This window comes from Oncorhynchus kisutch, linkage group LG17 (genome assembly GCF_002021735.2).
Source record: "Oncorhynchus kisutch isolate 150728-3 linkage group LG17, Okis_V2, whole genome shotgun sequence".
NCBI classification, from domain to species: domain Eukaryota; kingdom Metazoa; phylum Chordata; class Actinopteri; order Salmoniformes; family Salmonidae; genus Oncorhynchus; species Oncorhynchus kisutch.
Window position 1 is genome coordinate 36062686 of NC_034190.2, and position 13234 is coordinate 36075919.

General features: G+C 41.5%; 1 protein-coding gene across 4 annotated transcripts; it reads left to right on the forward strand.

Annotated features, from left to right (window-relative positions):
• The first annotated feature begins 1576 nt into the window (after positions 1–1576).
• Positions 1577–11957, forward strand: tfap2e (transcription factor AP-2 epsilon). 4 transcript variants are annotated; one of them, XM_031793754.1, is made up of 7 exons: positions 1577–1751; positions 4098–4553; positions 6944–6998; positions 9070–9301; positions 10007–10125; positions 10446–10584; positions 10920–11956. In XM_031793754.1, exons 1-7 carry the CDS (start codon positions 1707–1709, stop codon positions 11179–11181), a joined length of 1308 nt encoding a protein of 435 aa, XP_031649614.1. In that variant the 5' UTR covers positions 1577–1706; the 3' UTR covers positions 11182–11956. The 4 variants fall into 4 exon arrangements, with proteins under 4 accessions (XP_031649614.1, XP_031649615.1, XP_020362738.1 ...); XM_031793755.1 differs by having other exon boundaries at positions 1578–1751; positions 4098–4541; XM_020507149.2 differs by lacking the exon at positions 1577–1751 and adding an exon at positions 2496–2747 and having other exon boundaries at positions 4098–4541; positions 10920–11957.
• Positions 11958–13234: the final 1277 nt, after the last annotated feature.

Here is a 13234-nt window from a genome sequence, read left to right on the forward strand (position 1 = left end):
GTGCACGGTGTTTCCTCCGGAACACATTGGTGCGGCTGGCTTCCGGGTTGGATGAGCGCTGTGTTAAGAAGCAGTGCGGCTTGGTTGGGTTGTGTTTCGGAGGACGCTTGACTTTCGACCTTCGTCTCTCCCGAGCCCGTACGGGAGTTGTAGCGATGAGACAAGATAGTAACTACTAATAATTGGATACTACGAAATTGGGGAGAAAAAGGGGGGTCAAAAAAATTATAAAACAATAAATAAAAATAATTCAAGGCACACTTAACCAGCATGGCTACCACAGCATTCTGCAGCGATATGCCATCCCATCTGGTTTGCGATTTAGTGGCACTATTATTTGTTTTTCATCAGAACAATGACCCAACACACCTCCAGGCTGAGTAAGGGCTATTTGACCAAGAAGGAGTGTGATGGAGTGCTGCATCAGATTACCTAGTCTCCACAATCACCAGACCTCAACTCAATTGAGATGGTTTGGGATGAGTTGGACTGCGGAGTGAAGGAAAAGCAGCCAACAAGTGCTCAGCATGTGTGGGAACTCCTTCAAGACTGTTGGAAAAGCATTCCAGGTGAAGCTGGTTGAGAGAATGCCAAGAATGTGCAAAGCTGTCATCAAGGCAAAGGGTGGCTACTTTGAAGAATATCAAATATCAAATATATTTTGATTTGTTTAACACTTATTTGGTTAGTACATGATTCCTTGTGTGTTATTTCATAGTTTTTCTACAATGTAGAAAATAGTAAAAATAAAGAAAAACCCTGGAATGAGTAGCTGTGTCCAAACTTTTGAATGGTACTGTTTATGGTACTGTAGTTAAGGTAAACAAATGTCTTTCCATGTCTCCATGCATGTTGCTTTTTCTACCACTAGATGGCATTCTGACTGCAGTGTGGCACTTCGGGTCATGGTAAATATCTGAATTATGCATGGCTTACTTATTGAAGTTATTTTGACACTGATATATTAGTGTAACAATTGTTTTTTTGTCAGATGAGATTCACAATCCATAAAACTGAAAGAATTTAGTTTTGACTTATTTTCTCCGAAATGTCAAGTTACCGTTAGCTGAATTTAACTTTCTTAATTTCTTTCTTACAAAAAGAGAATGTCACTGCATGACGATGATGTTTAATTTCCGATAAATGTAATTGATCAAAAAAAGCAGGGTCTCCAAATACCGGACAAAAGTTTTCAAATGATACAGTAGCAAGAAAGACACCAGTTGAGTGTACATTTCTAATAATTCATTTTGAATGGCTATATCTACGAAAATACTTAATGAGAAAAATTATTTGCCTGTAATTAATTCAAATCTGGTCACTATACAGTTTGCTTAAAATGTCATGGTCATACCTAATGGCATAATTGCACATTGCCGTACAACTTCATGGATTCGACTTGGTAAATCTGATTGTGTAAATATAATCTATACACGTTTCTACTTTGGCATGAAACTCTCACCTTCTCTCAGCCCCAATTTAGCAGCCCTATTGACTCCCCTCACCTCCCGCCCTTACACCCCTCCCAAACTTCCGTCTGTTGTCTCTGTGACTCATACAAAACTAGTGCTTCGCTACTCCAACTAACTCACTCTTCAGTCTACCTTCAGCTCGTCTCTATCCATCCTCCTGGTATCCGCTATAACCTCCTGCTCAAACCTAACTCCTATCTCTGCAACCCAGCCGCCCTTTACAACAACGTCATCATGCTTTGGAAATCGCGAACGAAGACTGAGCCCTACTGTCTTCAGGTAACATTATTTGGCTATGCTTGAAGTTTATAAAATGGTAAACGAATTTGGAAAATTGTTTTCTCTCGTGCTTTTACTGGTAGGGCTGCTTGCAATGAATAGACACTTTTGTTTAAATAGTATGTGTAAAGTGTCAAGAACTCGTGTTAGAACTCGTTTGATGCTATAATGAGTTTGAGGACCGATTTAGCAAATGGTACATTTTCCAATTTGGGTGCATGAAATGCTATAAATAACATTCACTCATTGTAGAAGACAGAACTCTTAAATTATTCAAAATTCTGTAAATATATTTCAAGAACACTTTAAAAGTTGTTTTGAATTATCTGTATCATCTAACAAAAAGTTGAACCAGATGGATAGCGTGCGTAATGGTTTGATTACGAGGCAGTTAAAAAAGAAGGCTGGATATTGATTCATAGCCTAGCAAGTAGGATATTTGATGCATATTGCGTGCCAAAATTATTTTTAGATTGTCTGGGGACAAGACCTCTCATTTTTGGCGTTTAAAACAGGAGGCAAATAAAATGGGGGATGTTTGGCTAGTTTAATAACTACATTTAACAACCGTCTAATCTAAAAAGAAAGGAAAGGTAGGTAAATCATTTTTTTTAAACATAAATGTGGGAGAATGAATGAATGTCTGAATGAATATCTCTTTAAGAGAACTGGACCCCCCACCCCTCCCTTCATTCTGTTGAGCGCATTCAGAAACCTATAAGTAGCGCGCATGGGGAAAATTTAGGACACTTTCTGACAGCGTGTCGCAGAAGCATCCTTAAACCGCACGTGCTTGAGGGTTGACACGTTGAGACATTTCTAAAAGAAAGAAAAGAAGAAGCTTGAGCTACTTCCTGCATGGATCTTGTAGACAGATGAAAGTAGCTTGGATTATAACTATTTGGTGACGTAGCTAAGACATTGACGGCATCCATATCCTAGACTGTGAATTTTTGGTAACCAGAAGAGATGCTAGTCCACACATATTCGGCTATGGTGAGTCCCTGTACATTCAATACTACGCGCTAGTCTGCAGCCCAGATTAGGTCCTGTATGGTCTTGTCATCTTCAATTTCTACAACTTTGTCTTGATTTGAGTGGGCACAGATACGTGACGTTAACTTCGCACTGGCGGCGCCGCTACTGTCACTGTCAGCTGTCTGGATAGATCGGCTGTATGCGGAATGTCAGATGGAGGGAGAATCGGACCGCATCAAAGTGTCCGTAGAAATATTAATTTAAAGAGGGCCAACTAAACGAGGATGACACTTTGAGAGAAAAGTCCCATTGCGTTTTGCTGTGGTGAGCATAATGAAAGTTGAAACGGCTAAACATGTGAAGTGTACAAGGCATACAGATGGTAGCCTGTATTAGTCTAGTTGCTATCAGTTATATGTTGACATTTAGAATTGTATACATATTTTAAATGACCTTTTGCTTTTGCTTTTAATCCCCCCTTTGCTCGTTTCTAAAAATGGACAATGTTCCAACAACAAAATTGATCCGAGTGACCCAGCTTTAGAAAAATCGATTTTTTTAAAACCAGGAAGTGCATGCATATGGAGAGGAATGTAGGCTACATGACAATTGGAGAATATTTCAAAATGACTGCATTGATAATGGTATGTTATTACACTATTACATCATTACTCCCAAATTCGTTCAGACAAAATGGCTAAAGAATTTATGTTTAGGTTAAATCGCTTTATATTTCACTTGTAAATATTTGCAATATTTTGTAAATATTTCATAGGCTCTTGTAGTCATAAATGTGTGCACATATTTTATCAATTTGAGTGTTGTATTTCCTGGGGCAACATAATGCTGTAGCGCATTAGATACCTGTCCTTTGTTCTGTTGGGGTTCTCAGTGGCCATGACCTTTTTGACACTGCCAGGCAGCGATGCCAGGGGAACCTGCTGTCTGTCTGCATGCAAATCAAACCCTCCGTTTGAGTTATTTGGACATTTTAGAATTAAATAGTTGAATATTAGGATACACTGTATTGTTTTGTGGTCAAGATGTTAGACTAAGTTTTGTGCAGTTTTATATAGGCTATCGAACTGATTTAAATTGTATTTCTAACGTCCTTTTCTTTTTGTGTTATAGTTCAATTTCATTGCAGTTCAGTTAATCACCTAACATAATAATAACGAATTATAATGTGCTTATGATAAAGTTTAAGATACTATTTATAGTTTTGCAAAGATAATTTGAATCGAAAAAAATAAATATATAAACTTGAATTATAGGCCTGACATTTGGTGCATTTAATCGACGCATTTGTATGTAATATATAACATGCGTGGATTTACAAGCCTAACCAACTTTTTAATTTACGCACAGGACCGCGCAGACGGACTGACCGGCTCCTCGCCGAGTGGGCGACTGTCCCAACTCTCCTCGCTGAACCAGGCAGCTTACTCCTCGGCTCCCCCGCTTTGCCACACACCGGCCTCTGATTTCCAACCTCCGTACTTCCCCCCTCCATACCCACAGTCTTCGCTCTCATACTCCCAGAGCCAGGACTCTGCATACTCTCACTTATCGGACCCCTACAACTCCATCAACTCCATCCATCAGCATCAGCAAGCGGCATGGCACTCGCAGAGATCGCGGTCGGACGAGGGGGCGCTATTGTCACAGTCACACCGGGCTTTAAGCCTCGACCCCCGTCGGGAGTACCCCGGTGTACCCCGTCTTCTCCACGGACTCGGGGAGGGTGCCGCAGCTCTAGGAGACGGTCCTCTTGGAATGCATATTGGACATCACGGACTGGAGGACATGCAGGTGGGTTTATTTGTGCGTGGACCTTTTTATTATTCCTTCTCTCATTCACAAACACTATGTTGGTCGTGCGTAAAAGTCACCTTCTAGCGAAAAGCTTAAACCATGCACCCATTATATAGATAATTGCTGCATTAGTTTACTATTTTTTTGAATGGAATAATCTATAACAACTATTCTAATAATTGTGTGTATGGCAAGGATTCTTTCTGTCACTTTTCTTTTGTTATCGCAATCGTTTTTTCTTCCAAAGGGCCCACCCTACCAAAATACCTAATTGTAAATGCAATTCATATTGTAAAATATTGCATATTTACCAACATTTGGACTAGTAGTTGTCTCGAAGTGGTCACCTGTCAAATTGAAATGACCTTGCTCTTCACCCTGATCGTATTGTAAAGAGTATACGCACCGTTAACACTTTATTTAGAGACCGTGGACATCTTTTCCTTGTAAATAGGCTGGGAACGTGATGATTGCGTTGATGGATACATGTAGGCCTAGTCATGTTAAATGGAATTGGTCCACTAATTGCAGGGCCTCGCTTGTCTCGTTAGCTTAAAAATTATATTAGTTTAAGTGTTGTTAAGGTAAATATAACGAGCGGAGATCAAACAATTACATCTGATAGCAACTAACAATTACATTATCAGGCCTTGAATACATATCGTGATATGTTTAACTATATTAGCCTACTTTGTGGACGCAATTCTCAAATAGATGATTTGGATAAGCCATTTCTTTCAGGGAAATTTAAATAGACATGGATATCGGAAATATCAACAAAACATTATCAACAAATGAATAGGCTGATTTATACAATTGTCTTACATACACCTACTTTATTTCTAATTTCAATAGCCTATTGACAATGTATTAATTGCAGCGAAAACAATAACATAATTTATGTTAATCTCCTGAAGAAAAAAAAAATCTGAAATATCCTCGAAATGCATAATAGTAATAATATTAAATATAATATTAGGAATGTTGTAATTCTTTCCTAACTAAATAGTTGTTTTGTTATTTGTTTGGCAAAATTCAAGGCTGACTTAAGCCTATGGGCTATCCACAAACACATGAAGCAAGCCAACGTTTCGTTGATGGCTTTAGCCGACATCCATTGAAGTCATAGGGAGAAGTGTTCCACATACTATGGTATGCATTTTCAATTTAGTAAAAATAATTAGTTTCAACGTTGCTATGGATTTATTGAGTAGTCAACCACACACAAGCAGCTGCAGATTCAGACGCATTTGTTCAAAGAATCCTGCATCTCTGACACAATTCGGCGCAACAAATTGATTTCCTTGGTCATTAATACAAAGAAACACTTACTCAAGCAGGCAGGCATGGAGTCATCCAGGGCATGTTTGTGTTAAACGCCCTCTTTTGACAGACCCATTATTAGATTAATGCATTCAATTCGCACGTTTTAGCCCCTTGTAAAACATACTTCTCATGACACATGTAGAATTTCAGTAAAAGTACATTAAACGACGAATATCATAGAAAGACCCCAGAAATGGCCAACACTTCAAATTTTAACATGTTGAAATGTTTGTTGATTTTGTTATAGGGGATTATTGTGTTTACTTTATTTTGGAATTCAATGATATAAACAAAAAAAGTAATGCCAGGCCCCTGATGTCTGAGTGTATTAGTATAAACAAGCTACTTTTTTGTGTGTCTTTGCTGAATAGACAAGTAGGCAGCCTAATCCTCCCATATACAAATATGTGGGCTTAAGATAGATCATTATATAAAGATTTAGAGGGACTTTTTTTTCATCTACAACTTAAACATATAAAAAATACACACAACATAAAATGTGCAAAAGACATAGGCTTACGAAAGTGATTGATTCTCATGCCAATAGCCCTCTCTTAAGATCCGCCCCCCCCCCCCAGCTCACAAACACAAAACATGTCAGTTCTATGTCCAGGTTTTCATAGAGTAAAGACAATATTAAGCAGGGCCAATCATTGTCTTCTTTTCTGTTACCTGACCACACAACATTGTATATTTGCACTGCCAGTTTCAACAAATAGTGCAATTAACGTCTTTTTTTAACATCTTGGACCACCACTCCACTCTGTTCATAGAGCTCACATACACTGTAAATGTATTCACTTGGCCTTCGATAAAAGTGCCTGCTAAGTGGAATATACATTATTATTGGCCCTACAATAACCACCTCAACATAGAATTAATGCCGGCTTCTCAATAAACTGCACTAACGAAGCGCGAGACTGTAGCAAAACTGCCGATCAACTGTTATTATTTTCATACATGGTGATAAGAGCTAAATTATAGATTGCACTTGGCCCCAGACTGGTTTAAGATTGGCTGGTGAGGCTAGTGAATAAATGATCCTGACTGCCCACTGTATCTACCCAACACAGGGAATGGAGGAGGGATCAGCCTTGGGCATCCTGGACCACTCCGTCATTAAGAAAGGTAAGGGATGGCAGAACTCTGTGTGTGTGTTTGTGGGCAGCCTTCCCTATAAACACCAACCACCCCTCCAGCACACACACACACACACACACACACACACACACACACACACACACACACACACACACACACACACACACACACACACACACACACACACACACACACACACACACTATAAATAATTCTGTTTTGCTATTTCATTTGAAGTCCTCTAATACTCGGCTGCAGACTTCACCCTGAAGGCAGTCATTCTTAATGAACTGTTCATGGTCATATGAGAGAGAGAGAGAGGGAGAGAGAGGGGGATTAGAGCAAGGAGGAGAGAAGAGAAGTGGGGCAAAGAAAAAGGGAGGGGAAAGAAGTGATAAAAGAGGAGTTCTGGAGAAATTCACAGGCGTATGATCACTCTAATATTACCAACACTTTAGAACTAGGATTTTTCACAAGACACAGGGGCACGATTAACCATTTCAAGTTGAATTCCAAATCAGCTTGAGTGACTACACTGGAGACATGGTGCCTATGCATGAACAACGCTTAACATGTTGCAACCAACACTCATTTTCATGAGAAATGACTATCGTTCCAGTGATTCGCCGAGGTTGACTATGTATCAATTACAGCGCGTACTCATGGCCACAGATTTAAGAGCATAAGAACAAACTCAAAGCCCACACGAATAAGCGTCTCTGGGGATCTGAGGAGAGAGAGAGAGAGAGAGAGAGAGAAGAGAAACAGAAAGAGAGGGAGAGAGAGAGAGAGAAAGAGGGCTTAGAGACCTCTTCGCTGCTCCGCGGCCGGTCCTGGCTGGCTCTGAATGGGGGATCGAGAGAGCTCCCTTCTGTCCGGGAATCTGTGCCGCACAGTGGGGCGTCGCAAAGAGATGCACACCGCCCACGGAGAGAGAATTGAGAGACGGCATCACATCGGCAGCACTAGCACAGTTGGCAGTAGGCACAGAGATAATAACTCTGCAACAGCATAGCTAGTCACTGGGAGGATGCACTGAGCCAAAGGGATAAGGGTAGTAGGGAGCTGGGTATAGATTATATATGAGAGAGAGAGAGAGAGAGAGAGGGAGAGAGAGAGAGAGAGGGAGAGGGAGAGGGAGGGGGGGGGGGGGGGGGAGAGGGGGGGGGGAGAGGGGGGGGGGGGGGGAGAGAGAGAGAGATATTTGCAGACACACAGGGGCAAGAGAGGATACAAGGATACAGTTTCTAAACCATAGAAACACATTAATTCACACTCGTACATAACACACACAGACACAGACACATGCTCTCAGAGGGAAAGGGCTCATTCAATGCTCTCAATTCATCAGCCTTTAGATCCAAGCCCACAGTCCTGGCATGGGATGATATGTGATTAGTGGGCTCCACCAGCTAATCTCATGAAAACAAATTAAAGGTTTAAAAGATGATGTAACAAAGATGTTTGAGCACAAATGAAAAAGCTAAGGGGACAAATTTTTTTTAACGTCAACACAAATCATTATTAGGAACTGAATGGCAGTTTAAATCGTAATCATTTTCCGAATACTCCTCTCAAGTAACAGCAAATATTACCACAATGCTTCGATTTTGATGGTTCAAATGCTTTCTTAGCCATGGCAATTCTATAATTTGCGTTCATATGATAGTGTTGCCTGCCCCATTTTCTCCCCGATTTTAAACCTGTAAAGTGGCAATTGAAGTTCTAGCAACACTCAGTACTTGAGAATGAAGGTCTTCCAGCTTTAGCAGTCAGAGAAAAGTGACTGTGAAAGTAGTGAATAAGTTTTATATGAGATGTGTTACTTAAAGAAACATGGCACCCAGCTGCTGTGAACCCAACAACAACAATAGTGGTACCAGAATTAGAGCTGTAAACATGCCACTGAATTTATTATCCATGTGATAAACACATTACTTTCATTAGAACATCAAGGATGACCATTTTTCAAGTATATCAGAAAGGATTGTGGAAATATGATTTTTATTCAACTTTACTCTTTTTTTCTCCCTATATCATCTCTCCTCCTCTTCCTATCTTGCCATCTCTCTCTCTCTCTCTCTCTCTCTCTCCACAGTTCCCATCCCCTCCAAGTTGAACGGCTCCTCCCTGTCGGCTCTCCACCTCAGTAAGGATGGTCTAGGGATTGGTTCCGTGTCCAACCCAGGGGAGGTGTTCTGCTCCGTCCCCGGCCGCCTCTCCCTCCTCAGCTCCACCTCCAAGTACAAGGTCACCGTGGGGGAGGTGCAGCGACGTCTGGCCCCGCCTGAGTGCCTGAACGCTTCCCTGTTGGGCGGAGTCCTCCGCAGGTGAGAGGGGTGGGGTTTGGAGTTAGGGGTGGGGAGAGCGAAACAGTGGACAGGCTTCACACATGATAATAAATCAAATAAGGAAAGTCTGAACAATAGATATATTCATGTATTCTGAACCATAGAATACATTATTTGTCACCCCTGATTGCTTAATGTATCCAGTGAGAAAAGTCCCACTCCTCCTCAGAGATTGTAATAATGCATACATTATACAAAACATTTTAAATTCCTCTATTCATTTTTAATGCATCTTTTTTTTTTATGAAGCGCTTTTCCTGTTCATTGTTCATACGTTAGATTGCAGTGGTTCATATTTCAAATCATAGCCTACTATGAAATTCTTCAGCACCATATCTAACTGTAGAAAATGGGGTAAAAAGCAATGGAATCACAGAAATACTCTTTATCGTGTCCTAAAACGTCTTATTATTTCTAAGACGTCTTCTATATTTAAGATGTCTTGAGGTGTCTTTACGATGCGTCCATAGACATGTCAGCCAGACGTCTTTATTGACAGGCCTTAAGATGTCTCAGGACATGATGATGGCTGGGTATGAAATGAAACCCTCAAGTGGCAGCAGCACTAGACTATGGCCAAGGGGACACTCAGTGAGCAGCCAGGGACTAGGCTCCGTGGTTTGTTACGTGGCCACACAGACAGGTCTTAAGCTGCTCTCTCTGTCTCCTGTCTCCTCCCTCCAGGGCAAAGTCAAAGAATGGCGGGCGCTGTCTGAGAGAGCGTCTGGAAAAGATCGGGCTTAATCTCCCCGCCGGGCGACGCAAGGCCGCCAACGTCACCCTCCTGACGGCTCTAGTGGAGGGTAAGGGGCCCACAGTGACTTGTAGACGTACTGACAGACACGCACACACAGATTTAAAGAACAAATCTAAGTAGAGGACATAATTCCCAGTTATCGCTGAGTAAAAATCTCTAGTAAAATCTACTGCCACTGTAATTCACTTTTCAACAAAAATGTATTTGCACAATTAAATTGAATGTAAATTGGTAATAAAGTAATAACAACATATGTTCCTTCAGTAACATCAACCGATGGCGAATCCACACAAAGAGCTATGTTTTGCCTTATTTCCTGCCAACCTTCCAAATTGATATCCGGTCATTCTTTTCTATCTCTTCCAGGTGAGGCAGTCCACCTGGCCCGTGACTTTGGGTATGTGTGCGAGACGGAGTTCCCTGCCAGAGCGACAGCAGAGTATCTGTGTAGGCAGAGTGACCCCGAGCAGCTTCCCACACGACGCAGTATGCTGCTGGCCACCAAGTGAGTGTCTCATAATCCCCGTCTGGGCCTAGTATACTCTTACAGTAGATAGTCTCACTAATACTGAACAATCTCCAGTATCGCATATACAAACAGATATCTATAGTGTGCATTGAGTGAAGGGTAGACACCAACTAAAAAAGATTTTCAGCTCAACTTAAGCAGACAAAGCTATTTAGGAAATGTGTACAGTTTTAATGACCGTGATTATCGTCCCATTACATTGTTACATGTTGACCTGAAAATGTTGATCGGTATAATGAAGAACATTTTATTCAAAACTTAACGTTAGCATTGAAGAATTCTAACCCTTCTCCTACCTTTTTTTTCCTCAGGGATATCTGCAAGGAGTTTGTGGACCTGATGTCCCAGGACCGCTCTCCTCTGGGGGCGAGTCGTCCCAACCCCTGTCTGGAGCACGGGGTCCAGAGCAATCTCACCCACTTCAGCCTGCTCACCCACGGCTTCGGTACCCCCGCTATCTGCGCCGCCCTCTCCGCCTTCCAGAGCTACCTGGTGGAGGCCATCAAAATGCTGGACAAGGACCAGGGGGGTGGCAAGGGGCACCACGAGAAGGAGATGAAGCACCGCAAATAATTCAACGACGTCTTTGGAGGAGAATGGCGATTGGAGGTTGACGGACGGACTGAGTTCTCAATTCCATCTTCTCGTAGCCTCCTTTATGAAGACAATGACTGAGATTTTCTTTCTGAAATTCCTGCTCTGGCCCGATCCCTCACAGGGAAGGGCGTGGTGATGTTTGTGCTGTATATGTGTCGGCCACCTCACTCAAAGACGCATGGATTTTTTCTTCTGGGCTGCTGGTTTTCTAGGCAGTGTCCATTTCTAACTGCCAATGACATTTTCTGGATGAGTTCTGGTCTTCTGTCCCTGTCTGACTGTCAAGATGATACCCCAACCTGCTTTTCCCCCCTCTACTTCCCAAAGAGATACAACTATTTATCTCTATGCTTACTTCCCTTCAAGGTCTGTTTGACTGTCTGGACTTGGACCCACTTTGAAAACATCTCGTCACAAGAGATGAGCCATATCCATTACAACCAACTTTCTCAGTTTTGCTTGTTCCTCATCTGGACATTGGATACCGTCCAACTCCACCCCATAGGATGGGAAGTTTGTGTACTACGATTCTATGTGGGTGCTGCTGGGTAATTGAGTTTTTGGGGGTGGGCATGGGGGCGTGGTGTCAGAGGCAGCTATGGTTGAAGGGGAGGGTAGGTGTGGGTAAATTAAGAAAAAAAATGAATCATTTTGTACTTACTGTGTATGTTTATTATTAATGTTATTACTGTTATAATTATTGTATTACGGCATAAATGTAATATATTATTAAAGAATAACTGATGCGGACTGTCTGGGTATCATGTTTTATCATTCACTGTCGATAATGGTGAAAGGATGCTTTTCCTACGGCAATATTTTTAATGTCAATTCAAGGTTTATTCTAATACGTTTATTTATTCAGGAGTTAATACCTACAAGCCACGGGCCATAAAATAGATCTATCTTCAAAATATTAATGGTTAAAAAAAGTACAATTTCTGGTGATTAGAAAATGATATAAAAAATCTCAAGAATAATTTAAGATATTAAATTCAAATATTTACAAAAAGTAAAAATATAGATATTTGTTGCTAATCATTACAATAACAGAATATTCTGAAAAAGTAGCAATTCACCACTTGTGATTAACTGTAGACACACTACCCACCTCGCTTTCTCTCACACAAAATAATTACTGATGCGAACTTGCACCCCAGGGGCCACTCAAAATTCAGAGCCCATTTACGCCAAAGCGATGAGGTGAAAGCGATCCCTAACCATCACAGCGGCAACTGTGTCACCGCGCCAGGCAGCAGCCAGCCCCACCGGTACCTGGGAGACCGCCACGACCCCAGTGCACAACTCCACACCTCAGCTCCCGTCCTCCTCCCTCATCTGTTGTTACACCACCTCTCACCTGCTCGTTCTCTCTGGTTCTCTCCATTCTCTACACCTCCTTACCTGCCCCCTCCCTCCACAGTGTCAATTCCCCCATCCATCTATCTCCCTGTGACCTGCCCCTCCCCCCCTCCCCCCCCCCCTCCAATATCTTGACACTCAGCAGGGTTGTTCTCCATCTCCCTGTGCCTCCAGGCAAACATATGCTGCTCTTCCCGTCAGATTCCGGTGTGTTTGGGAGAGGAGGGATTGTTTAATGTTTATTAATCACCTGTCTGTGATATAGGAGAGAGGAGTAGGAGACACACTGGCTTGATGTTCACTACTGTGGCCCAGTTTTCCCATCCCGGATGTTTAGTTTTTCCTGAATGCAGAGGAAAATTAGGGTGATACTTGTTACAGCTAGATAATCAGTGGTGGGAAAAGTACCCAATTGTCATACTTTAGTAAAAGATACCTTAATAGAAAATTTAAAGTGAAAGTTACCCAGTAAAATACTACTTGAGTAAAAGCAAAGTATTTGGTTTTAAATATTCTTAAGTTTCAAAAAGATAAATAATTGCTTATATTAAGCAAACCAGACAGCAGTTATTTAAATAAATGTTCTCTTGATAATTGTGTGAATTGGACCCTTTTCCTGTCCTGCTAAGCATTCAAAATGTAATGAATACTTTTGGGTGTCAGGGAA

What these genes read in the sequence shown, in the direction of transcription:
- tfap2e (XM_031793754.1), top strand. Translation starts at nt 1,707, where the DNA reads ATGCTTTGGAAATCGCGAACGAAGACTGAGCCCTACTGTCTTCAG. An exon ending in CCACTCCGTCATTAAGAAAG is followed by an intron (nt 6,999 to 9,069) that starts GTAAGGGATGGC and finishes CTCTCTCCACAG; the next exon opens with TTCCCATCCCCTCCAAGTTG. An exon ending in TTGGGCGGAGTCCTCCGCAG is followed by an intron (nt 9,302 to 10,006) that starts GTGAGAGGGGTG and finishes TCCTCCCTCCAG; the next exon opens with GGCAAAGTCAAAGAATGGCG.